The sequence below is a fragment of the Ranitomeya imitator genome, chromosome 1, assembly GCF_032444005.1.
Source record: "Ranitomeya imitator isolate aRanImi1 chromosome 1, aRanImi1.pri, whole genome shotgun sequence".
In the NCBI taxonomy this organism is placed as follows: Eukaryota; Metazoa; Chordata; class Amphibia; order Anura; family Dendrobatidae; genus Ranitomeya; species Ranitomeya imitator.
This window is the reverse complement of record NC_091282.1, coordinates 420,237,385-420,263,469: the sequence shown is the minus strand read 5'-3', so window position 1 is coordinate 420,263,469 and position 26,085 is coordinate 420,237,385. Positions and strand designations below refer to the sequence as shown.

The 26,085-nt window shown below is 41.7% G+C and overlaps 1 protein-coding gene across 3 annotated transcripts in view; it reads left to right on the top strand.

The window, feature by feature from the left end:
- Positions 1–26,085, top strand: part of PCSK5 (proprotein convertase subtilisin/kexin type 5) — a 748,165-nt gene that overhangs the window by 315,872 nt on the left and 406,208 nt on the right. For all 3 annotated transcript variants that reach the window (XM_069763164.1, XM_069763172.1, XM_069763182.1), the window contains exon 9: positions 23,655–23,755. In XM_069763164.1, the coding sequence (XP_069619265.1) occupies positions 23,655–23,755 (101 nt within the window). The remainder of the gene's footprint in view (positions 1–23,654; positions 23,756–26,085) is intronic.

Genomic DNA, 26,085 nt, shown 5'->3' with positions numbered 1-26,085 from the left:
CATTTTGGGATTCCTGGCAGATCCTATTTGAAGTGTATTTATAATATTAATAACATTAAACTATATTGAAGTTTTATTGCATTTGGAATTAGCACTGCTTAATGTTATTCTACTGTCACCCTATTATTTGCCACAGTTATCTTTAAACACATTTATTTCACCAGAAAAATGAGTCCAAATAGTCTAACAACGACATAATATAATTTACTTCAATGAAATTAATAAAATTTAGTTTCTGGATTTACTTTTGTTAGTTTTGCTTAGCCTTTAGCAAAATATTTGTTTGTACACAAAGGTAGGTTTTAGATTTATTTTTAGGCATGAAGGACTTTTTTGTAAGGAAGGGTGGGGGTGATTGTTGATCCGCTCTTGTGTATGACTTGAAAACTCATTGAAAATCTGCAGGCATAATTCCAGTCTAATTATGTTACCCACTGCAGTCTCAAATTCTGTGAATATGTCAACATATTTAATGGATTTTTAGCATGAAATAATAATAAATGTACTCACCTCAATTTATAATTACATTAAATTATGTGGTCATATTTCAGTTTAATATACACATATTAAATTCATCCAGAAGAAAGAGTATTCTCTTGCAAGGTTAATTTAGCTCAATATACTTCAGAAGGAGTTTTAAGAAATAGCCAACTCATACCTAGACACCTAGATACCTAGATTTATTTTGTCCGATTGGCCTTTATCATCAGAAAACAGCACAAATTGAAAACTCCCTAAAAAGACAGCCTTGTTGAAAAGACCACTCTTTATCCAGACCAGATTTCCTAGACAGATTTTTAATGCAATTTTGGTCAGTTGTCTCGGAGAGCGATCACCGTTTCTTGCTCTTTTTCTCTATGGAATCTTCAAGGAGATGTGTAATGCCACACTGCTCAGGCCAGCATGTCATGGGCATAGAAAGATGCTGCTATGTTTCCATAGCGGTAGGGGCAGACACTGAGAGCCAAGGGCCCCTGTGCAGGAATTGTGTATGTGGCCCCTCCTATTAAAGGGGTCTTCCATTTTAATTTTTTTTTGTGCTCATCAGCTTTCAATAAAGAAGACATAATGAAGTTAAAGTGACTCATTTTCACCTCCTCCAGTGATAGCTACTGCTCCATCTACGTTTATAGGTTGCAGTGGTAATGTCACACATGGCCACTTTAGCCAGTCACAGGGCTCAGCAAATTGTTCCGTGTACTTTGGCATGTCTGCTGAGCTTGGTGATTAGCTCCAGTACTCACATGTTTGAGGCATGATATCATGGCTGCAACCTGAAATCAAGTGCAGAAGAAAAGAGGAATTGCTGGCCCCAAGGTGGATGACTATCCCTGATTTTATTTTTCCCTATGGTAAACTTTAGGGCATTAAAAGAATTAATACTGAAAACCCCTTTAAGTAACATTATTTGACACAAAAAAAATCATGTCATATACGGTAAGTAAAAAGAGCACTGCACACACGTCACATCAGCACAGCGCACACATTCTATACGTTACACAAGCACAGCACACACATCTCATAAAGTGCACATATCATAAACATCACACGAGTGCAGGATACACAATGAATACATACATCAGACAAGCACAAATCCACACAACATGTACACAAAAATTACTGCACAAACTACGTCATAAATAAGATACACTGCTAAGAATATTTGTCACAGGCACATACACACACCACATACAGGGGGAAAATAAGTATTTACTATATGTACTCGAGTATAAGCCAAGATTTTCAGCCCTTTTTTTAGGCTAAAAGTGCCCCTCTCGGCTTTTACTCATGTCATTGTCACAGGGGGTCGCCGGGGGAGGGCGAGCGGCAGGAGTGGCGGCTGTCACATCATACTCACCTGCTCCCGGCGCGGTCCCTGCTTGCTTCTCCAATGGTCTCAGGCACCTGCAGCTCTCTCTCATAGGCGTGGAGCGCTTATTCATTACTTTAATGAGCGGTACCATGTGACCGCTGAACACAGGAACAAGCTGCCGTCGCCGGAGACCATCTAAGAAGCAGAGACCATGCCAGGAGGGGGTGAGTATGATGGGGGAGGGTGAACCATGCGATATTCACCTGTCCCCGTTCCACTGCCAGGCTCTGTCTTCCGCATCCGTTGTCTGTGACATTCAGGTCAGAGGCCGCGATGATGTGGTTAGTGTGTGCCCTGTGCTTGAACAGTCACTGCAGAGACCCGGATGACCCAGCGGTGCAAATGGGCACAGGTGAATATTGCAAGTGCTGGTGTCTTGAGTCAGCGGCGACTCCCGCACCTGGCTCCCATAGCGTGCTGGTGTGCCCGCCTGCTCAGGACACTGGCACTAGACCCCCAGTGATGAGAGGGGAGTATGTAATTTATTTTGTTTTTTAATCGCAGTAGCAGCATATGGGACATATTATTCTATGGAGCATCTTATGGGGTTAGTTAAATAGCAATGGACCTAAAACTTAACTTTTATTAACTCCAAAAATGAAAAAAACAACATAAAGTGCTACAACTAAAACCACCAATATGAAGGACAAAAAAGTACAATTAGAAGACACAAAAGGAAAGGTTAAAAAATAGAGCTGGTCTCAATATGGTCCTATAAAGGGACCTATTAGTATCAGATGGCTTATATCTGTCTGTGCATGTGCATTTAGTTCCAGATCTCAGAACCTAGCCTCAAGAAGAGGTGGTAATAGGCTAAATGTATTGGGAATAGCCCCACACTATGCTCAGCTTATTTAAGTCACTAGTATGTCAAATAACAATCATCGCAATATCGGGGATAAATGCTAAAATAACTGTCACGATTGGGATGTTCAGCCTAATAAGTATGCCGGTCTTCCTATAAACAAATGAATAGGGAGGAATAGATAATTTTTTCCCTCAAAAGGCGACTTGGTGGTTTTGTCGGCTTGATTTATCCCTGTTTCGGGCCTCTTGTTCTTTATGCTGCAAATATTTAAATGCTGGTATATATTAGTATCAAAATCTACCTATGCAATTAAAGGATGCTATACCAATTGGGGCATAATATGCTTGTCAGTACTTGAAAGATACATACACGTGAGTGATGCCCTGGTGGCATTTTGCATATATGGGACAGATGGCACTTTATTGAGTATCTCTGATTGTTATTTGACATAGTAGTGACTTAAATAAGCTGAGCATAGTGTGGGGCTATTCCCAATACATTTAGCCTATTACCACCTCTTCTTGAGGCTAGGTTCTGAGATGTGGAACTAAATACACATGCACAGACAGATATAAGCCATCTGATACTAATAGGTCCCTTTATAGGACCATATTAAGACCAGCTCTATTTTTTAACCTTTCCTTTTGTGTCTTGTAATTGTACTTTTTTTGTCCTTCACATTGGTGGTTTTAGTTGTAGCACTTTATGTTGTTTTTTTATTTTTGGAGTTAATAAAAGTTAAGTTTTAGGTCCATTGCTAATTAACTATTCTATTTTCTTGGATTATATCCTGCTTTATACATAGCATCTTATGGGTCCATCAACCTTTGTGCAGCATTATATGGGGCATAATATCCTATGGAGCATCTTATGGGGCCATCAACCTTTGTGCAGCGTTATATGGGGTATAATATTCTATGGAGCATCTTATGGGGCCATCATTAACCTTTTATGCAGCATTATAGGGGGCATATTTTAATATGGAGCATCTTATGGGGCCCATCATAAACTGTATGGAGCATTATATGGGGCTCCTGATTCAATATGGATATTCAAAAACACTTAACCTACTGATGTCTCAATTAATTTTACTTTTATTGGTATCTATTTTATTTTTGAAATTTACCAGCAGATGCTGCTGGAGCGCCCCCAGACACAGGGCCACGAGTTCTCGGTACCGGGCCTCTCTGGTTCGGTTCTGAGGATGTCACGGTGGCTAGACTCGGTCCGTGACCCTGCTAAGGGGCGTCCAATAAAAGGTGATAGGAGTCTGTCAAGATTTTGTGACGCCACCTGTGGTGTTCGGTCAGGGTGACCGACGCTCCTGTGGGGTCCGCTGGGGTGATGGAAAGGCAGCTGGATGGTATACCTTCCCACAGGTGAAGTATGTCCCCAGGACTACCCAGTAAGGTGGAAGGTGATGGTGTGAGGTGCAGTCAATAACGTGGACACAAGGTTGCAGTCTCTTTACCTCTTTACTGAAGACTTCAGGATCCTCAATCCAGAGCACGCTTAACAGGGCTATCTGAGACCGGCTGGTCCGATGGGCACATCCAGAGTTCCCTTTGCAGGTGGAAATCAGTGCCTACCACTAGCGCCTGTGTGTTGTAGTGCTACCCTGCTGAGCATTCGGAATAGCTCTAGAGACGCCCCTCTCCACGCGTTGCCCTATATGTCTTCGTAGGAAATTTAAGGTAGACAGCCAACCTATAATTAACTGTCCTGCGGAGTTCAAAGTAAGGCCTAGAGTCAGTTACTCCCGCGTTGTTCTGGCCACCGGCTACGCGCCTCAGTAGAATGTTGCCTCGGTGTCACGGCACGACTCCTACTGGTTCTCCTTTGTGCTTGATCTCGTTTCTCACTGTTCCACAATATCCTTCCCTTCGTGTCTCTCTCTTAGGATACCGCCGCGGGATGTGCTGGCGCGGTTCCGTTACGTTCTGCTCTGTTCGCTAGGCACCTGCCAGGTTCCCACGCCTGACAGGGACCCCCCTGTGTTTTCTCCCTGCAACACCCCCTGCCACGGAATGTTGCCTGAATCCAACCCAGTCAGCTTCTGACTAACTTTCTATCCAACCCCTAGTTTTACCAGTGTGAGGAGTGGCCGAATAAATAAAGCCTTTTTCTCCCCCTAGTGGCCGGAGTGTGAAGTGTAATGTGTGCTGGTGATACCTGGTCAGTAGAATTCCTTCAGTGCCATCAGACGTACCATCACTCCCCTTAGTGGCAGAGTGTCATACTGCAAAGACCAGATCTCTGGGGCGCTGCACTGCATTTCCTACCCTAGGCTTATACTCGAGTCAATACGTTTTCCCAGTTTTTTGTGTGGCAAAATTAGATGTCTCGGCTTATAATTTTGTTTGAATGCAGATTGCACATTTTCTGTTAGTACAATAAACCTCATTTCAAGGCAGAAACATTACTGTGTCCAACAGTTATTAGATATATGAAACTGAAATAGCTGTTGCAAAAAAACAATTTTTATAAAACATTAAGCTTAAGATTAATAGGGGTGCCCAAACTTTTTCGTGAAGATGATTTTGCTCCTGAAGGCACGTTTCTGCTTTTTATACCATGGAAGAAACTTGTCAGTCAGAAACTCTATATACTTTGCAGAGGTCATTTTTACACCTTCGGGAACCTTAAAGGGCTCTACTAGCTGTTTCCCCATGATTCCGGACCAAAACATGACTCCTCCACCTCCTTGCTGACGTTGCAGCCTTGTTGGGACATGGTGGCCATCCACCAACCATCCACTGCTCCATCCATCTGGACCATCCACGGTTGCTCCACACTCATCAGAAAACAAGACTGTTTGAAAATTAGTCTTCATGTATGTCTGGGCCCACTGCAACCGTTTCTGCTTGTGAACACTGTTTATGGGTGGCTGTATAGTAGGTTTATGAACCAAAGCAAGCCTTTGAAGGATCCTACACCTTGATGCTCGAGGGACTCCAGAGGCACCAGTAGCTTCAAATATCTGTTTGCTGGTTTGTAATGGCTTTTTAGCAGCTGCTCTCTTAATCCGATGAACTTGCCTGGGAGAAACCTTCATTATGCCTTTATCAGCACAAACACATCTGTGCTCAGACGCAGCCACAAATCTCTTAACAGTACGATGATCACACTTAAGTTGTCGGGAAATATCTAATGTTTTCATCCCTTGACCAAGGTATTGCACTATTTGATGCGTTTTGGCTGCAGAGAGTTCCTTTTTCTTTCCCATGTTACTTGAAAACTGTGGCCTGCTTAATAATGTGGAACATCATTTTTAAGTAGTTTTCCCTTAATTAGAATCACCTGGGAAACTAATTATCACATGTCTTTAACATTGATTTCAGTGATCCATTGAGCCCTGAGACACAATACATCCATGAGTTTATTTGAAAAACAAAAGAATTAAATCTTTATGACACTTAAATCCAATTTGCATAATAATTTGGAACACGGTGTGTATATATATATACATATATATGCACAAGCACATATACACAGGCACACATCACATACTACATATACACAGACGCAAACATATTACTGTATATAGACAAATGAGCATATGCACATACAGTATACACATACAGTGAAGAGCAAAAGGGTAACAGCTTTTTGAACTTTTGACTTTCAGGCTCCATATCTCATCATCTACTAATGCTTTGATCATGAGACTACCATGATGTTATAGACAATCATCTTGGCTATCTCATACGTAAATTTGATTTGGAGTGATGACACAAAAGTCAATAGTCTAGGCTCTGAAAGGCGGAAATGGGACTGAGAGAAACTAGGAAAAAAGAGGATAATAGCTTGAGAAATTGAAGGAAATGTCAAGTTCGGTGGAGGAAGCATGATGATATGAGGTTGTTTCACAGCCAAAGGCATTGGATACGTGTCCAGAATCGATGGTGGTCTCAATGCTGAGCTATATGTGAGTATCCTACAAGATGAGTTACTTTGTATACTCAAGTACTATGGGTATGAAAAGGACGACATACTGTTCCAACAGGACAACAACACGAAGCATGCATCGAGATTGGTGAAGAAATGGTTCAATGACAATGAAGCAAAGGTGGTGGAATGGTCCCCACAGTCCTCAATCAAACACTTTTGTGTAGAATTTAAGAAAAAAAACTAAGCATACCCAAGTGAGTCCACCAGTATGCAATAACTTTGGGAACATGTAGAAGAGACTTGAGATCAAATTTACATCCACGCATGTTTGAATCTGATTGAGAGCATACCCAGAAGGATTCAGGCAGTGTTGAAAGCCAAAGGTGGATTTGCAAAATACTAACAAGATAATAAAAATTTAAATTTAGATTTTTAGGAGCAAAACAGTTCCAATGCAGTGACATGACAAGAATCTGTATAACTAATCATATGCTAAATAGTTGCAAGTCAAATTTAAGTATGAGATATCCAAGATGATTGTCTATAACGTGATGGCAGACTCAAGTTCAAAGCAGAAGTGAACAGTGAATTATGGAGCCTGAAAGTTAAAAGTTCAAAATATTTTTACCCTTTTGCTCTTCACTGTATATACAATAGAAGCAGCACAGGCTGAATGTAAAAAGAAATATATAGTTACATAGTTATTAAGGTTGAAGGAAGACTATAAGTCCATCTAGTTCAACCCATAGCCTAACCCAACATGCCCTAACATGTTGATCCAGAGGAAGGCAAAAAAAAACCCATGTGGCAAAGAGTAAGCTCCACATTGGGGAAAAAAATTCCTTCCCGACTCCACATACGGCAATCAGACTAGTTCCCTGGATCAACGCCCTATCAAGGAATCTAGTGTATATACCCTGTAACATTATACTTTTCCAGAAAGGTATCCAGTCCCCTCTTAAATTTAAGTAATGAATCACTCATTACAACATCATACGGCAGAGAGTTCAATAGTCTCACTGCTCTTACAGTAAAGAATCCGCGTCTGTTATTATGCTTAAACCTTTTTTCCTCCAAACGCAGAGGATGCCCCCTTGTCCCGGTTTCAGGTCTATGATTAAAAGGATCATCAGAAAGGTCTTTGTACTATCCCCTCATATATTTATACATTAAAATAAGATCACCCCTTAGTCTTCGTTTTTCCAAACTAAATAGCCCCAAGTGTAATAACCTATCTTGGTATTGCAGACCCCCCAGTCTTCTAATAACTTTGGTCGCTCTTCTCTGCACCCGCTCTAGTTCAGCTATGTCTTTCTTATACACCGGAGACCAGAACTGTGCACAGTATTCTAAGTGTGGTCGAACAAGTGACTTGTATAGAGGTAAAATTATGTTCTCCTCATGAGCATCTATGCCTCTTTTAATGCATCCCATTATTTTATTTGCCTTTGTAGCAGCTGCCTGACACTGGCCACTGAACATGAGTTTGTCATCCACCCATACACCCAGGTCTTTTTCATTGACGGTTTTGCCCAGAGTTTTAGAATTAAGCACATAATTATACATCTTATTACTTCTACCCAAGTGCATGACCTTACATTTATCCCCATTAAAGCTCATTTGCCATTTATCAGCCCAAGCTTCTAGTTTACATAAATCATCCTGTAATATAAAATTGTCCTCCTCTGTATTGATTACCCTGCAGAGTTTAGTGTCATCTGCAAATATTGAAATTCTACTCTGAATGCCCCCTACAAGGTCATTAATAAATATGTTAAAAAGAAGAGGGCCCAATACTGACCCCTGTGGTACCCCACTGCTAACCGCTACCCAGTCCGAGTGTGCTCCATTAATAAACACCCTTTGTTTCCTATCCCTGAGCCAGCTCTCAACCCACTTGCACATATTTTCCCCTATCCCCATTATTCTCATTTTATGTATCAACCTTTTGTGTGGCACCATATCAAAAGCTTTTGAAAAGTCCATATACACTACATCCACTGGGTTCCCTTGGTCCAATCCGGAACTTACCTTTTCATAGAAACTGATCAAATTAGTCTGACATGAACGGTCCCTAGTAAACCCGTGCTGATACTGGGTCATGAGGTTATTCCTCTTCAGATACTCCAGCATAGCATCCCTTAGAATGCCCTCCAGGATTTTACCCACAGTAGAGGTTAAGCTTACTGGCCTATAATTTCCGAGTTCAGTTTTTGTCCCCTTTTTGAACATTGGCACCACATTTGCTATACGCCAGTCCTGTGGTACAGACCCTGTTATTATGGAGTCTTTAAAGATTAAAAATAATGGTCTATTAATGACTGTACTTAATTCCTGCAGTACTCAAGGGTGTATCCCATCCGGGCCCGGAGATTTGTCAATTTTAGTGATTTTTAGACGCCGCCGCACTTCCTGCTGGGTTAAGCAGGTGACATTTAATTGGGAATTTTTATCACTAGTCATTTTGTCTGCCATGGGATTTTCTTGTGTAAATACTGATGAAAAAAAGTCATTTAGCATATTGGCTTTTTCCTCATCCTCATCCACCATTTCACCCAGACTATTTTTAAGGGGGCCAACACTATCATTTTTTAATTTCTTACTATTTATGTAGTTAAAGATTATTTTAGGATTATTTTTACTCTCTCTGGCAATGAGTCTCTCTGTCTCAATCTTTGCTGCCTTGATTTGCTTTTTACAGAATTTATTTAATTTTCTGTATTTATTTAATGCCTCATCACTACCTACTTCCTTTAATTCTCTAAATGCTTTCTTTTTGTCACTTATTGCGCCCCTTACATCTCTATTTAGCCATATTGGTTTCCTCCTAATTCTAGTATGTTTATTCCCATACGGTATATACTGTGCACAGGTCCTATCCAGGATGCTAATAAATGTCTCCCATTTTCTTTGTGTATTTTTGTGTCTCAGGATATCGTCCCAGTTAATTGCACCAAGATCCGCTCTCATCCGTTGGAAATATATTCCGCTAGTATAATTACCTCTCTGTTTCCTCATACGTTACAGCAGACCCCCTTAAATTTGCCCTGTACTTCCTCTTCTGCTGTGTCCTGTTTGGTCAGGAGCAGTGGACTGGATGTGGAGCTGGAGGACCTCCATCTTCCTGCTGTCCCTTCAGCTCCACTCTCCCTTCCCTCCTATCCTACAGGCCTGTTGTTATCATTGGCTGCAGATGCTGCAGCCTCCATCTTCTCCTGAGCAAAGAGCCCCGGCCATCTTCTCCCCTGCGCTCATACAGGGGGAGGGGTGGATCTTATTGCAGAGCTGCAGGTGAGCTTTTTGACTGGTTCCAGGGTCCATCGGGATCTTCAGCAGCTTCCAGTGAGCTATTCAGACCTCCGGACATATACAAAACGCATGGTCCTTTTCTTGTTGAGAGGCCCCCCCTCCTTCTGGACCTTGTACCAGCTATATGTCCACCCCTTCATAGCAGTCTGATATCCAGCAAGAATTCTACACTTCACCTTTTAGAATTAGTAAGGCTCATACATGATACTTGCTAAGTTTTGAACAGTTGTCTCTGCAAACATACAGCAGTACCTCTCCCCACTTCACATCCAACGCAAGATTGCGTGAAACAAAAAGATGATGTACAAACCAATTAGCAAAAAACAGAAAGAAAAAATCAGCTTACCATTCCAATAGTAAGTTGGTGGTCATGCATTATTGAATATACTTGGTGTAGGGGTCCATGTGTCAGGTCCCACAAACCGCAATAGAGGCAAAATTGAAATGTAAGATCCAGTTCCAAGGAAGTCGAACAATAGATCAAAATGTATAACTTTATTTCATCTTCGGTTACACATGAGCGATATCTGCCAATTGTGCACACCATCTGGCAAGTTACATGTACATGTGTCGTCATCACCACTCACCTCCAAATGCAGAAGTGGGCAGCATCAGAATAACTCTTTAAAGCTGAATCTAACAATAAAGTTATTAAATATCCAGGATATGTGGTCCATCTCTGTGACTAACATTGATTACTGAGATCCCATTCCTCAAGATGACTTCAGTGACAAGATAGGTTATGTCAACAGAAAACACACTCACTTTGCTGTTAGCCTGACTCCCATAGATAGATGGATAAGTTGTGTGCCCACGTTGCGTTTTTTATGCTTTTCTTGCCGCAACGGAAACGCATAAAAACGCTTAAAAACCGCATTCCCATGCAATCCTATGGGATTCCGCAGTTACTGTGCCCATGCTGCGGATCTTTACGCTGTGGAACCGCATAGCGGTAAAATCCGCAGCATGTTCAATATTTCTGCGGAATCGCGGCTATTACGCAGCCATAGGATTGCATTGAAACGCTCACTTTATGCATTTAGCTATGCCCACCATGTGCAAAATGAGCGCTTCATGTGCGGATGGTACCCGGGTCTGGAGAAGAGGGCCCTTGGGAACCATATTTCTGTAAAAAAATAATGAAAATAAAAAATATGGATATACTTAACTTGTGATGGCCCCTGGAGTCCTCCCGCCTATCAGCGGTGCACGCGGCGGCTTCCGTTCCCATGGATGCATTGCGTGAATCACCTGGGATGACATCGCAGTCACGCGACCGTGACGTCACAATGGTCCTTCGCGCAAAGCATCTTTGGGAACGGAATGTAACGGGAGCGCCGCTTTGAAGATCGGGGGCCGTCGGAAGGTGAGAATAACCATATTTTTTATTTTTAACATTCTATCTTTTACTATTGAAGCTGCATAGGCAGCATCAATAGTAAAAAGTTGGTCACACTTGTCAATCACTATGCCTGGGTGACCAACCTGTCAATCACTTTTCCAAGTGATGCTTCAAATCGGGTAGAAAACGCAAGCATTCTGCAAGCTAAAAATGCTTGCAAAACGCTGGTGTTTTGCGGGAAAATGCATGCGATTTCCACATGCGTTTCACCCTGCGGCAGGGAGTTGCGGAAATGCTGCGGACATTTCCGCAGCATTTTTGCAACGTGGGCACATAGCCTTAGTGATAAATGTTTAAGGGAAAACTTCTTGCTGAGTTTGTTATAGCAAATTGTCTGGAGAATGTGTGACAAACTATCAGGCAACAGGCTTTCCTCATGCAGAAACATACCCAGCTTGTGATATAAATGAGGCTTAACAAAAATATCCGAGTTTCTAAGGTCATGTTTATATCATGAAATGTAACATATCCCAGAAGCGGTCTAGTAACGTGGGCTGTTTATATTTTTCTGGTTGCAAGCTTAAAGTATCACTTGAGTATATATGTAGGATTTGTATTTATGAGCTGAAGGTAAATATCAGCTTTTGACAAGCCGTAATGCATATTACTTGCCCTGCACATGTTAGCTTCCTAATACCGACAATCCTTCTAGCATGTTGTGATTAATGAGCCTGTCCCAGCATGGTATTGAGTTTGGAACATCATGTCAGCTATTGAAGTTTTCCTGCCTGTTGGTGGTCTTATGCCCTTCTTATTTGCTTCTTAAGATAGATGGAAGTCCTCTGCGAACGTGAATGCTTTATAACTAAAAGCCTTGTTTTATTTAGCTCTGGTAATTATGCTTAAACACCCCAATTCCTGTCAACAGCTTTCCTTTGAAAGAGTCCTGATGGATTTTTTCAGTCAGGGAGCTTTCTTTAGGTATTATCCACTTGATCTCCAGTAGCCAAGAAAGAAAAAGTATAAAGCTCAGCACAGATGTTTTACTGGTCTGCTCCAAAGTCTAATAAATAGTTATCTCTTATGTCAGTCAGTCTGGTGGAGGCATTCTCCTAATTTCCTATATCAAGTCTTTACAATATTTAGAGGGAAAAAAGGCAGAATAAGTTTATCTTTACTTCTTATTACACTTTTAGAAGCCAGTGAAAAATGTAATCATAATTTATGTATTTCTGTAGCTTATATTTTGCAGTGGTGTACAGAGATTGCCAACACATTAAAGGGTTTTTTTAATAGCAGATACCTTCAGTTGGGATCGGTGAGCCTCTGTTTTGAAAGGAAGTTATTACCCAATTCTTGATTATTTTGCCACTGAAATCAATTGTGCAGTGTCTATAACGATTACCTAAAGATAAAGAATGCGATCCCATTGATCTATTAAATATAGTAGATCTGATTAAGGTCATATATACAACCCCTGGCAAAAATTATGGAATCACCGGCCTTGGAGGATGTTCATTCAGTTGTTTAATTTTGTAGAAAAAAAGCAGCTCACAGACATGGCACAAAACTAAAGTCATTTCAAATGGCAACTTTCTGGCTTTAAGAAACACTAAAAGAAATCAAGAACAAAAAATGTGGTAGTCAGTAATGGTTACTTCTTTTAACCAAGCATATGGGAAAAATTATGGAATCACTCAATTCTGAGGAAAAAATTATGGAATCATGAAAAACAGACAAACAAAAAAACACTCCAACACATCACTAGTATTTTGTTGCAGCACCTCTGGCTTTTATAAAAGCTTGCAGTCTCTGAGGCATGGACTTAATGAGTGTCCACTACTCTTCATCAGTCTGGCTCCAACTTTTTCTGATTGCTGTTACCAGATCAGCTTTGCGGTTGGAGCTTTGTCATGGATCATTTTCTTCAACTTCCACCAAAGATTTTCAATTGGATTGAGATCCGGACTATTTGCAGGCCATGACATTGACCTTATTTGTCTTTTTTCAAGGAATGTTTTCACAGTTTTTGCTCTATGGCAGGATGCATTATCATGTTGAAAAATCTATATATATAAGAGGCCCCCTGCACAGTAGCTCTGCCCCTCACCACATCATCACACACAATCCCGCCCCCACCCCATTACCACACACAATCCCGTCCCCACCACATTACCGCACATAATCCCCCCCACCACATTACCACACAATCCCGCCCCCCCACATTACCACACGAGGCTCCATCCCCACACATTACCACACGAGGCTTCGTCTCCACACATTACCACACGAGGCTCCATCCCCCCGCATTACCACACAATGCTCCGTCCCCCCACATTACCACACGAGGCTCCATCCCCACACATTACCACACGAGGCTTCATCTCCACACATTACCACACGAGGCTCCATCCCCCCGCATTACCACACAATGCTCCGTCCCCCCACATTACCACACGAGGCTCCGTCCCCACACATTACCACACGAGGCTCCATCCCCACACATTACCACATGAGGCTCCGTCCCCACACATTACCACACGAGGCTCCATCCCTACACATTACAACACAATGCTCCGTCCCCCCATTACCACATGAGGCTCCGTCCCCACACATTACCACACGAAGCTCCATCCCCACATATTACCACATGAGGCTCCGTTCCCACACATTACCACACGAGGCTCCATCCCCACACATTACCACATGAGGCTCCGTCCCCACACATTACCACACGAGGCTCCATCCCTACACATTACAACACAATGCTCCGTCCCCCCCACATTACCACATGAGGCTCCGTCCCCACACATTACCACATGAAGCTCCGTCCCCACATATTACCACATGAGGCTCCGTCCCCACACATTACCACACGAGGCTCCATCCCCACACATTACCACACGAGGCTTCGTCTCCACACATTACCACACGAGGCTCCATCCCCCCGCATTACCACACAATGCTCCGTCCCCCCACATTACCACACGAGGCTCCGTCCCCATGCATTACCACACGAGGCTCCATCCCCACACATTACCACATGAGGCTCCGTCCCCACACATTACCACACGAGGCTCCATCCCTACACATTACCACACAATGCTCCGTCCCCCCCACTTTACCACATGAGGCTCCGTCCCCACACATTACCACATGAGGCTCCGTCCCCACACATTACCACACGAAGCTCCGTCCCCACACATTACCACACGAGGCTCCGTCACCACACATTACCACACGAGGCTCCGTCCCCACAAATTACCACACAATGCTCCGTCCCCCCACATTACCACATGAGGCACCGTCCCCACACATTACCACACGAGGCTCTGCCCCCACACATTACCACATGAGGCTCCATCCCCACACATTACCACACGAGGCTTCGTCCCCCCACATTACCACACGAGGCTCCATCCTCACACATTACCACACGAGGCTCCGTCCCCACACATTACCACACGAGGCTTCGTCCCCACACATTACCACACGAGGCTCCGTCTCCACACATTACCACACGAGGCTCCGTCCCCACACATTACCATACGAGGCTTCACCCCCCACATTACCACACGAGTTTCCGTCCTCACACATTACCACACGAGGCTCCGTCCCCACACATTACCACACGAGGCTCCGTCCTCACACATGTGATTGTGTTTACAGAGAAATTGTAACTTAATTTATGTTTCGTTATGAAATTTGTTTAGATGCTGGAATGAATAAGAATCGCACATCTTACTGAATCCAGTTTGTTTTTGATTTTACACTGTGAATAAAATGTATTATTAGTATTATTCAGATTTTTAATGATTATTATTGTTATTAACCTCATTAAGTTAACCCTCCGTCACATACAATATTCGGACTAACGAGTTCACATACAATGTGCCTGTCAGGCGCCTGCTGGAAAAATACCTATAATATCTAATGTTTGCAATTTCAGTGCTCCAAAAGTGATCAGTGACCTTCATAGGGATGTAATAAAAGAGACTACACATAATCAGTTGCAAAAAAAAACATTTACTTAACATAAAACTAATAACTATGAAATACAAACTTTTCAAAACTCCCGCCAAATAGTCCCCAGTTCGACTCTCTCAAAAAAATGAACAAAGAAAATTTTTGAACACAAACTTAATTTTAAGGTACCTTAAGTACTATTAAAAACATATTCAATCAGAAGTAGATGCTGAGGTTTCCCCAGAAAAGTCACACTAGCAGAGCAAATAGCAAGAATTACACACCATTTTTGCATGTGTCAGGCAAATTGCTTTATGACATTTGAGACATTCATAATTTGAAAGCCTTCTGGTTCCGCTTTCCGTTTGGCAGGTGGTGCATCTCCTTCTTTTGTGAGGTGGTGCAGATGGTGACTTTTCACCATCATCTTCTGGGCGGAACCTTTTGAGCTGAACTTGAAGGCGAGAGGGGATACCGATTGTTTTCACGCTTCTCCTGCGTAGCTCTCCAAGTACTAGTTCATGGGCCAATTTTTTCAGATACAATCGTCTACGGAGTGGTTCAAGCTTGTTTTCAAGATAAATTACTTGTGAATTTATACCACCCAAATTCAACATAGCAAAAAATATGACCATTGGCCAGCGTTTGATGTTTCTGCTGACGTTGAAAGTGGAGCACATCTGATCTGCTGTATCCACACCCCCTTTGGTGGCATTGTAAAATGTAATTATCTCCGGGTTTTTTTCTGCCCCAGTCCCAGGATCGATGGCAGCATCATCATGAAGTGTTGATAGAAGAAGTACGATTTTTTTGGCAAGTGGTACATAGGAAACTAAAGCCTTTCCATTATGGAATGCAAACATACTGCTGTACTGTTGTCTCTCTTTCACACTTACAAACTGTGGCGGCAATTCCCTTTTGTTTTTTCTTACAGTTCCCACATATGACAGCTTCTGAATTTTCAGATAATCAATCAGATCACAACTTGTAAACCAATTGTCAGCTGTAATATTGCGACCCGATCCAAATAAGGGTTCAGCCAGTCTTTTTACAACATCAATGGGTTTGTTGCTCACACAGTAAGGACCTTCTGCTTGTTTTCCTGCATAAACTTCCAGGTTGTAAGTGTAGGTCTTACTGGCATCAACAAGGGCATACATTTTTATTCCATATTTGTTTGGCTTTGATGGAATATATTGACGAAAGGCACATCTACCACGAAAACCAGGGAGCATTTCGTCAATAGTGAGATTCTCTCCAGGGTAATAACTTTGTTTACAGTTTACAACAAATCTTTGAAATATATCACGAATTGGAGCAAGTCGGTCATGTGTTTTGCGTTCGGTTCGGGTAGTTCTGTCGTCAAACCGAAGGCAACGAATTAGAATCTTGAATCTGTTTATGGACATAACAAGGCTAAATTTTTCAACTCCATCCCCATCTTTACCCCAAAGTTCCTCCAAACTTTGTCTATTTGCCCTATAAGCTCCTGCAAGGTACAGTAATCCAGAAAAAGCACGCAGTTCTATTTCATCTGTGGGCTTGATGGTTCTGTTGCAGATGTACTTGTCCTTTATAATGTCTATATATTGGTTGGTATATGTGACAATAGAGTCCAGAATGTCATCTGTAAATATACTGTTCCAGCATTCAACTGCAGTTTTTGCATTACGTGCAGTTCCTATTACTGCAGGAAGGTGAGTAATAATGTTTAAAGGTTCCCTACGTTTTTTCTGGAATGGCTTCTTGTTCCATTTAGTATTTTTATCTTTTCCAATATAATATGATCCAACTTCTTCATCCTCACCACTGTCACCATCTTGCTCTGTTTCAGAATCCAGGACACATTCTTCCACCTCATCATGAGAATCAATCTCACTTTCCTCTCCTAAATCCTCATTCAGTGTGAGGTCTCTATCATCTAACAGCATGTTTGTTACTTCCTCAACATCAAGTTGTTTGGATAAATTGTACATTTTCCTCTCCATTTCAGCAGATAATCTGAAGCAAGAGAAGGAATATGTTAGGGAACTACTGTATATGCCTGAGCAGCACACTTTCTTTTATAAAATCTCCCTTATTTCTATGAAATATCCTCACATTTTGTGCTATACATTCATAAAACAAGCTAAATATACTATTGTGATGAATAAAAACATAAAATACCAACCTTACTGAATGTGACGTATTCACATACAATGAGCCTGAGAGATCTGTGCAGCTATATCCTCTCCCCTGAAGCTCTGAAATCCAACTGTGATATCAGGTTTCACAGACCTTCAAGAGACAGGAGACTACCTGGAGGGAGGGGGTTTCCTCACAATCTGGTGAGGAAGGAGAAATGAAAGTAAAAGAGAAGCGCCTGTCAGATCAGTTGTATGTGACGGAGGGTTAATTTACCACCTGCGTAAGCGCTATTGAATGTCGTCATTATTTACTTTAGCTTAATCACCAGCAGCGTTAATTAGATAGCAATGAGCGTGCCGAGCGTTAGCTGGCTGGAAACAGCTAGTGATTTCATCATCCCCAAACATCCTTTCAATTGATAGGAAAATAAAGGTGTCCAAAATATCAACATAAACTTGTGCATTTATTGAAGATGTAATGACAGCCATCTCCCCAGTGCCTTTACCTGACATGCAGCCCCATATCATCAATGACTGGAAATTTGCATGTTCTCTTCAGGCAGTCATCTTTATAAATCTCATTGGAACGGCACCAAACAAGTTCCAGCATCATCACCTTGCCCAATGCAGGTTCGCGATTCATCACTGAATATGACTTTCATGAAGTCATCCACAGTCGACGATTGCTTTTCCTTAGCCCATTGTAACTTTGTTTTTTTCTGTTTAGGTGTTAATGATGGCTTTCCTTTAGCTTTTCTGTATGTAAATCCCATTTCCTTTAGGCGGTTTCTTACAGTCTGGTCACAGACGTTGACTCCAATTTCCACCCATTCGATCCTTATTTGTTTTGTTGTGCATTTCCTGTTTTGGAGACATATTGCTTTAAGTTTCTGGTCTTGACGCTTTGATGTCTTCCTTGGTCTACCAGTATGTTTGCCTTTAACAACCTTCCCATGTTGTTTGTATTTGGTCCAGATTTTAGACACAGCTGACTGTGAACAACCAACATCTTTAGCAACATTGCGTGATGATTTACCCTCTTTTAAGAGTTTGATAATCTTTGTTTCAATTAACATTTCTCATGTTGGAGCCATGATTCATGTCAGTCCACTTGGTGCAACAGCTCTCCAAGGTGTGATCACTCCTTTTGAGATGCAGACTAACGAGCAGATCTAATTTGATGCAGGTGTTAGTTTTGGGTATGAGAACTTACAGGGTGATTCCATAATTTTTTCCTCAGAATTGAGTGATTCCATAATTTTTCCCTATGCTTGGTTAAAAAAAAAGTAACCATTACTGACTACCACATTTTTGTTTTTGATTTCTTTTAGTGTTTCTTAAAGCCAGAAAGTAGCCATTTGAAATTACTTTAGTTTTGTGCCATGTCTGTAATCTGCTTTTTTTCTACAAATTTAAACAACTGAACGAACATCCTCCAAGGCCGGTGATTCCATAATTTTTGCCAGGGGTTGTAATCATGTGATTGTGATACTGCGTGGAACATTGTGGCTGAGTCACATTTGGCTGCATGATCATTGCCTGATTGCAACACTTGTGTTGGCAGCCTGCATGCTCAATTGCTTATGGCAAGCCTGAGACTAAGACTGTCTGTCTGCACAGGACAAGCTTTAACTCCTGGAATGCCATCTGTACTTCAGAAGACCATTTTACCATCATCAACTTTGTGCCTTTGAGAAGATCAGTCAGGAAGGAACATATCTTGGTGAAGTTTAGGATAAATCGCCGATAATATCCTACAATTCCGAGGAATGCCCTGACCTGCTTTTTGTAGATCGGCTGTGGCCACTTCTGGATTGCCTCCACTTTGTCTACTTGCGGCTTTATTTCGCCTCTTCCAATGATATAACCCAAGTATTTTGCCTCCTTTTTCCCGAGGGCGCACTTCTTTGGGTTTCTGGTAAACCCTATTTCCTTAGTGCATCGAGTACCGCGTGGACCTTATACAGGTGACCTCCTCAATCCAGGCTGAAGATCATGATGTCGTCCAAGTAAGCAGCAGCATACTTCTTGTGTGGGACTAGTATCCTGTTCATAGCCCTTTGTAAGATAGCTGGGGCTTCTTGTAATCTGAACGCCATCCGGGTATACAGAAAGCCCCTGTTAGGTGTAGAGTAGGCAGTTTTCTCCTTGCCACTTGGAGACAGGAGAATTTGCCAGGACCCTTACATTAGGTCCAGGGTGGTGATGTACCTGACTGACCCTAGCCTCTCAATAAGCTCATCGACCAGGGCATTGGATACCCGTTGAATTTGGACACATCATTGAGCTTCCTGTAATCGTTACAGTACCGCCACTCTCCATTTGGCTTCGGCAACAGGACAGTAGGGCTGGATCAGCAGCTCTTTGACGCCTCAATGACACTCAAGCTCAACATTCCCTTCACTTCCTGGGAGATTACCTCGCGGCGAGCTTCAGGAATCCAACTTCTCCACAACAGTATCACGGACCTGCCTGTTGTGTTCCTTGGTCTTCATGATGCTCTCTGTGCTTCAAACAGAACCCTGAGACTATCACAGAGCAGGTGCATTCATACGGAGACTTGATTACACACAGGTGGATGATATTTATCATCATTAGGCATTTAGGACAACATTGGATCATTCAGAGATTCACAATGAACTTCTGGAGTGAGTTTGCTGCACTGAAAGTAAAGGGGCCGAATAATATTGCACGCCCCACTTTTCAGTTTTTGAATTTCCAAAAAATGTAAAATAACCAATAAATTTTGTTCAACTTTACAATTGTGCTCCACTTGTTGTTGACTCTTCAACAAAAATTTACATTTGGTATCTTTATGTTTGAAACATAATATGTGGGAAAAGGTTGAAAAGTTCCAGGGAGCCGAATACTTTTGCAAGGCACTGTGTGTGCGTCTATCTATCTATCTATCTATCTATCTATCTATCTATCTATCTATCTATCTATCTATCTATCTGTCTATCTATATCTATATGTATACACACACACACACACATATATATATATATATATATATATATATATATATATATATATACAGCATATTCTTGGTGTGGAAAAATGTTTAATAAGTTACACAGTTACATGAAAATGGGACTTTTGCCCCCATGCGACGCCAGCGGGTTTTCAGACATTCTTACCATGTTTATCAGATGAAAAATAAAATTATGGATGTGTTTTTCCAAATGCATTAGTATTGGATTGTACAAAGTTGTCTGTTATCTGAATACAGATGTTCTGGCACTAACAGGAAATCTGAATATATCAGAATGAAATGTTTAAAATAAACCATTTAATCCTCAAGAAGTCTTTACAGTAATCTTTCAAAATGATTTAGTGGATCCAAATAAAGGATATGACACTGAGGATGGGGAGTTGATCCTTTTGTTTTACATAGCAATGTTGTGCTATATATCATACATGAAAAATGGAATAATAGAAAAAGAACTAAACAGATAGACACCTTAAATTAATGTTGCAGGAATTAGACAATGAATGAGACCATTTTATTGTCTTTAGATAAACTCCTTGACACTGTCAGTATATACAGTGAGGTAATACAATATGTCATTAGTACACATTATTTCCAGTGCTGAACGCTAGAGAACTCAGAATGAGTATCCTGTTCTATCTACTCGGAAATGACGTGACTACTACTATTCCTAACTACAAATAATAATGCTGTTACTTCCAATTCTAATCTAAGGTTTTTTCTGTAATAAATTAGATAGATATAGTGGGGGAAATTAGTATTTGATCCCTTGCTCATTTTGTAAGTTTGCCCACTGACAACGACTTGAACAGTCTGTAGTTTTAATGGTAGGTTAATTTTAACATTGAGAGATAGAATATCAAAAATAAATTCCAGAAAATCACATTGTATAATTATATAAATTTATTTGCGTTTTACAGTGAGAAATAAGTATTTGATCCCACTGGCAAACAAGACTTAATACTTGATGGCAAAACCCTTGTTGGCAAGCACAGCAGTCAGATGTTTTTTGTAGTTGATGATGAGGTTTGCGCACATGTCAGGAGGAATTTTGGTCCACTCCTCTTTGCAGACCATCTCTACAGACCAGTTAGATAATCAACTCGTTACCTGCATTAAAGAACGCTGTCTTACATAGTCACCTTAATTAAAGACTCCTGTCCACAGACTCAATTAATCAGTCAGACTCTAACCTCTACAACATAGGCAAGACCAAAGAGCTTTAAAGGATGTCAGGGACAAGATCATAGACCTGCACAAAGCTGGAATGGGCTACAAAACCATAATTAAGACGCTGAGTGAGAAAGAGACAACTGTTGGTGCAATAGTAAGAAAATGGAAGAAATAAAAAATGACTGTCAGTCGACATTGATCTGGGGCACCATGCAAAATCTCACCTCGTGGGGTATCCTTGATCATGGAGGACGGTGAGAGATCAGCCTAAAACTACACAAGGGGAACTTGTTAATGATCTCAAGGCAGCTAGAACCTCAGTCACCAAGTAACCCATTGGTAATACATTGCGCCGTAAAAAGTTTAAAATCCTGCAGTGTCCGCAATGTCCCCTTGTTAAAGAAGCCACATGCTCAGGCCTCTCTGAAGTTTGCCAGTGAACACCTGGATGATTCTGTGAGTGATTAGGAGATGGTGCTGTGGTCAGATGAGACAAAAATTTAGGTCTTTAGCATTAACTCAACTCACTGTGTTTGGAGGAAGGGAAATGCTGCCATTGACCCAAAGAACAACTTCCTACTATTAAGCATAGAGGTGGAAACATTATGTTTTGGGGGAGTTTTTCTGCTAAGGACACAGGACTACTTCACCACATCCATGGGAGAATGGATCGAGCCATATACCGTAAAACCCTGAGTGACAACCTCCTTCCCTCTGCCAGGACATTAAAAATGGGTCGTGGCTGGGACTTCCAGCAAGACAATGACCCAAAACATACATCCAAGGCAACAAAGGAGTGGCTCAAAAAGAAGCACATTAAGGTCATGGTGTGGCCTAGCCAGTCTCCAGACCTTAATCCCATAGAAAACTTATGGGGGGAGATGAAGCTCCAGGTTGCCAAATGACAGCCTCAAAATCTTAATGATTTAGAGATGATCTTCAAAAAGGAGTGGACCAAAATTCCTCCTGACATGTGCGCAAACCTCATCATCAACTACAAATAATGTCTGACTGCTGTGCTTGCCAACAAGGGTTTTGCCATCAAGCATTGATTCTTGTTTGCCATAGGGATCAAATACTTATTTCTCACTGCAAAATGCAAATAAATTTATATAATTTATACAATGTGATTTTCTTGATTTTATTTTTGATGTTCTGTCTATCAATGTTAAAATTAACCTACCTTAAAATTATAGACTGTTCAAGTTTTTGTCATTTGGCAAACTTACAAAATGAGCAAGGGATCTTATATTTATTTCCCCCACTGTACCTTGTTAGTACGGTTGAAAAAAGACACTTGTTCATCAAAATCAACTCAGGGTAGGAGATGATAAAGGAAAGGAGTATCGGTAAAACCATAATGTATGAGATAATTTTCCCTTAAAGAGCAAGTGTTTCCCTACCTGATCCTAGTTGCTGATTTGACTGTTTCAACATAAAACATTTTTTTTATACATTTATATTAGTATTTTATTATTTACATCTTTTAAACCATTGACGATTCCCCCCTGTGTCCAACTCTTGGGGGGGTCTATATGATAAATAAATAGTTCTGGAGGGGGTACACCCTTATTTTTGAGTGAGTTTTCCATTTAACAGCTTTTGACCATACTTTTTGTATGAGCCATTGATTTACTTGTACAAATTAATCATGTTCCTCCAAGTCTAAAATATCTTTTAACCCCTTCACACCGCAGCCTATTTTTGTTTCTTAGTTTCCATTTTTCCTCCCTTTCTTCCCAGAGCCATAACTCTTTTATTTTTCCGTATACATAGACATATGAGGGCTTGCTTTTTGTGGGACGAATTGACCTATTGAATGACACCATTCATTTTACCACATAGTGTATTTGAAAATGGGAGGATAATTCCAAGTGTGGTGAAGTTGTGAAAAAAACAACTCAATTCTGACTTTGTTTTTTGGAAATAATTTTTTCGTGTTACAATGACCATGAAATACAATTTTCCTCATCAATACGATTATGGCGATACCAAACATGTCCAGATTTTTCATTATTTTAGTGGTGTAAAAAAAATCAGAAATTTGTAAAAAAAAAAATTTTGCTGTTGTTTTTCTATTTTCCTAGAGCCGTAAAATTTAAATTTTTCCTCCAATGGAGCTGTATGATAGCTTATTTTTTGTGTAATATAAATAATGTACCATTTTATTTCAGATCACTACAGATCTTCGACAGCGTTGCACAGACAGTCACACTGGAACCTCGGCATCAGCACCTATGGCTGCTGGAATAATAGCCCTTGCACTAGAAGCAAAGTAAGTATAAGATACCAAATTTGGGGGTCAATCTCACTCTCACAATGTCAATCTCACAATCTCTGTAATGGCCTGAGATGGGGAAGGGGGCATTAAACTGTCCCTGGAGCTGGGACACTATCCCTGTCCTTGGGCTACTCTTAATGGTAGAGAGACCCGACTCACTGTACTCCTGTTAATCCCTGGACTGTCCCCTCTCACACCCCATGGAGCCTGGAAAAGAAATATAATGTGAACAAGTCACAAAAGACTAAACAGGGATAACAGAAACTCTCTATCATCCAAAAGCACCAACCAACAATAGGAAGCTGAATAGGGAGGAATAAACTAAACGGGAACAGGGACCACGAGATAAAGACACACGTACTACAGAACACCTCTACAACGACTTCTCTCCAAAACATTTAGCTTAAGCACCCAGCACAGGAAGACGAATCTCCAATAGCAATAATGAATGCCTATTGAGCACAGCATCCTAAGAGCATGGAAGCAGAGATTTCAATGACAAGACAGAGAGGGTCTGGCCAGGTTTTATAGGAAGAGTTAATGACCAGATCAGAAGCAGCTGCGTCTTTCTGTTCCACATAGAAACGGTTGCTAACCTCTTCCGCTCCAAAGGAAACCACATTAATATGGGATCCAAACACATAGGCTAAATGGAAGATCTGTGATTCACAATATGCAGTGATATTCTACCTCTAGATCTCCCAGGTTTGCGTGACACACTTGTGACAGTCAGTTACACAACTATTACAGTTTATAGTAAATACTGTATATGAAAACTTTTTTTTTAATGGTGTAAAAATGAATAGTGAGACCCGTAAGTTTCCAAGGAAAGTTCACAGCAATTGTGTCCCCATGTGTTAGGTGCCGAGTTCCCGCCGCTGCACAGGGGGAATCTCGAATCATGTCCTCTGCAGTCTACCATGCTTTCCCAGCCACAGAGGAGCCTGGTCAGCAGAGATGTCAGTCCCAACGTCTTGCTCAAGCTGATGCTGAGTGTCTGGTTACTGCTGACGTCCCAGGTTCAGCTATTGTAACCAGCATTAATCAGCGGCGAGCAGATGCTCCAGGTAATAAGTCCTGTTTTTGTCAGCCGAGCATGCTCTTGGGACGACCTCTCATTGAAGCGGTCCTGATTGGACCACGGGGAAGGTCCCGGAAGGACACAACTATAAAAGGTTGCCATGCGCTAGTGTAAATCCAGAATCGTGGATGTGTGTATGCAGTCTGATGAAAGCTCCTAAATTATCCCCTTCCCTAGCATTGTTGACTGAGTGTGGGTGATTAGAGATAACTAGTGCCAGATTGTGCAATTCAGCACAAGGCAGAACAGTACTGCTTCTACAGCAGCGTCTGTCAGAGCGGCGCCGTGTGCAAATAGTGTGCTTTCCTGACCCAAGCTTAGGGTGGTTAGTGGCTCCCGCCAGAGCGTCGCTGTACACACATAGTGCGATAAATCTTTAGTTAGTTATTCCCTGGCACCGCAGTTGTGGCAGTGACCACTAGTGGGTCTAGAGGGAATCGAACCCCGTGTCCTTGGGGCCAAAACACTAGCGTTCAGTCTGTGTTATTGCCGCACTGTGGTGACGCAACTGGGTTCGCCTCCTACATACCGGGTGAAGTTAACCCGCATGTGTTTATGTTATACCGCCATATACTGTCCGTCATTACTAAGCAGCAGGTGTCATATCTGCACAGTGGACTCCGGACTGCAAACTCACCTTATATCCTCTTTTATATTATTTGGTGCTTTCTGCCACCCCTAACATTATACTAGTGCCAGGGTCTGGCTAGTAATGGCGGATGAACAGTGACTGCAGTGGTACATCCAGCAGCTGGAGGGCAGGTTGGCGGCTCTCGAACGCACAACCTCAGCTGTGGATGTTACTGCAGTAGCTGTTCAGGCTGCTAGTGTAGCTGCAGCTAGTTTGTCCACTGTAACCCCTGTTCCGAACTTATCCCGCCTCCCGCTGCTAGATAAGTTATCTGGTGATAGCAAGTCATGTAGGGGATTTGTGAGCCAGTGTGCTATACACCTTGATCTCTTGGCTGCACTTTTCCCCTCAGAGCAGGCCAAGGTGAGATTCATTATATCCCTCCTGTTGGACAGGGCGTTGGAGTGGGCCACGCCGCTGTGAGAGCATGACAATCATATGGTGCAGAGTGCTCCATGGTTCCTGAGTGCTCTGAAACAGGTCTTTTTGGGACCTCAAGTCACCCATGATACAGCTCTCCAACTGCTGGCACTGACACAGGGCTCATCCTTGGTCAGCCATTTTGCCGTCCACTTCCGGACTTTAGCATCTGAGCTGGAGTGGCCGGTTTAT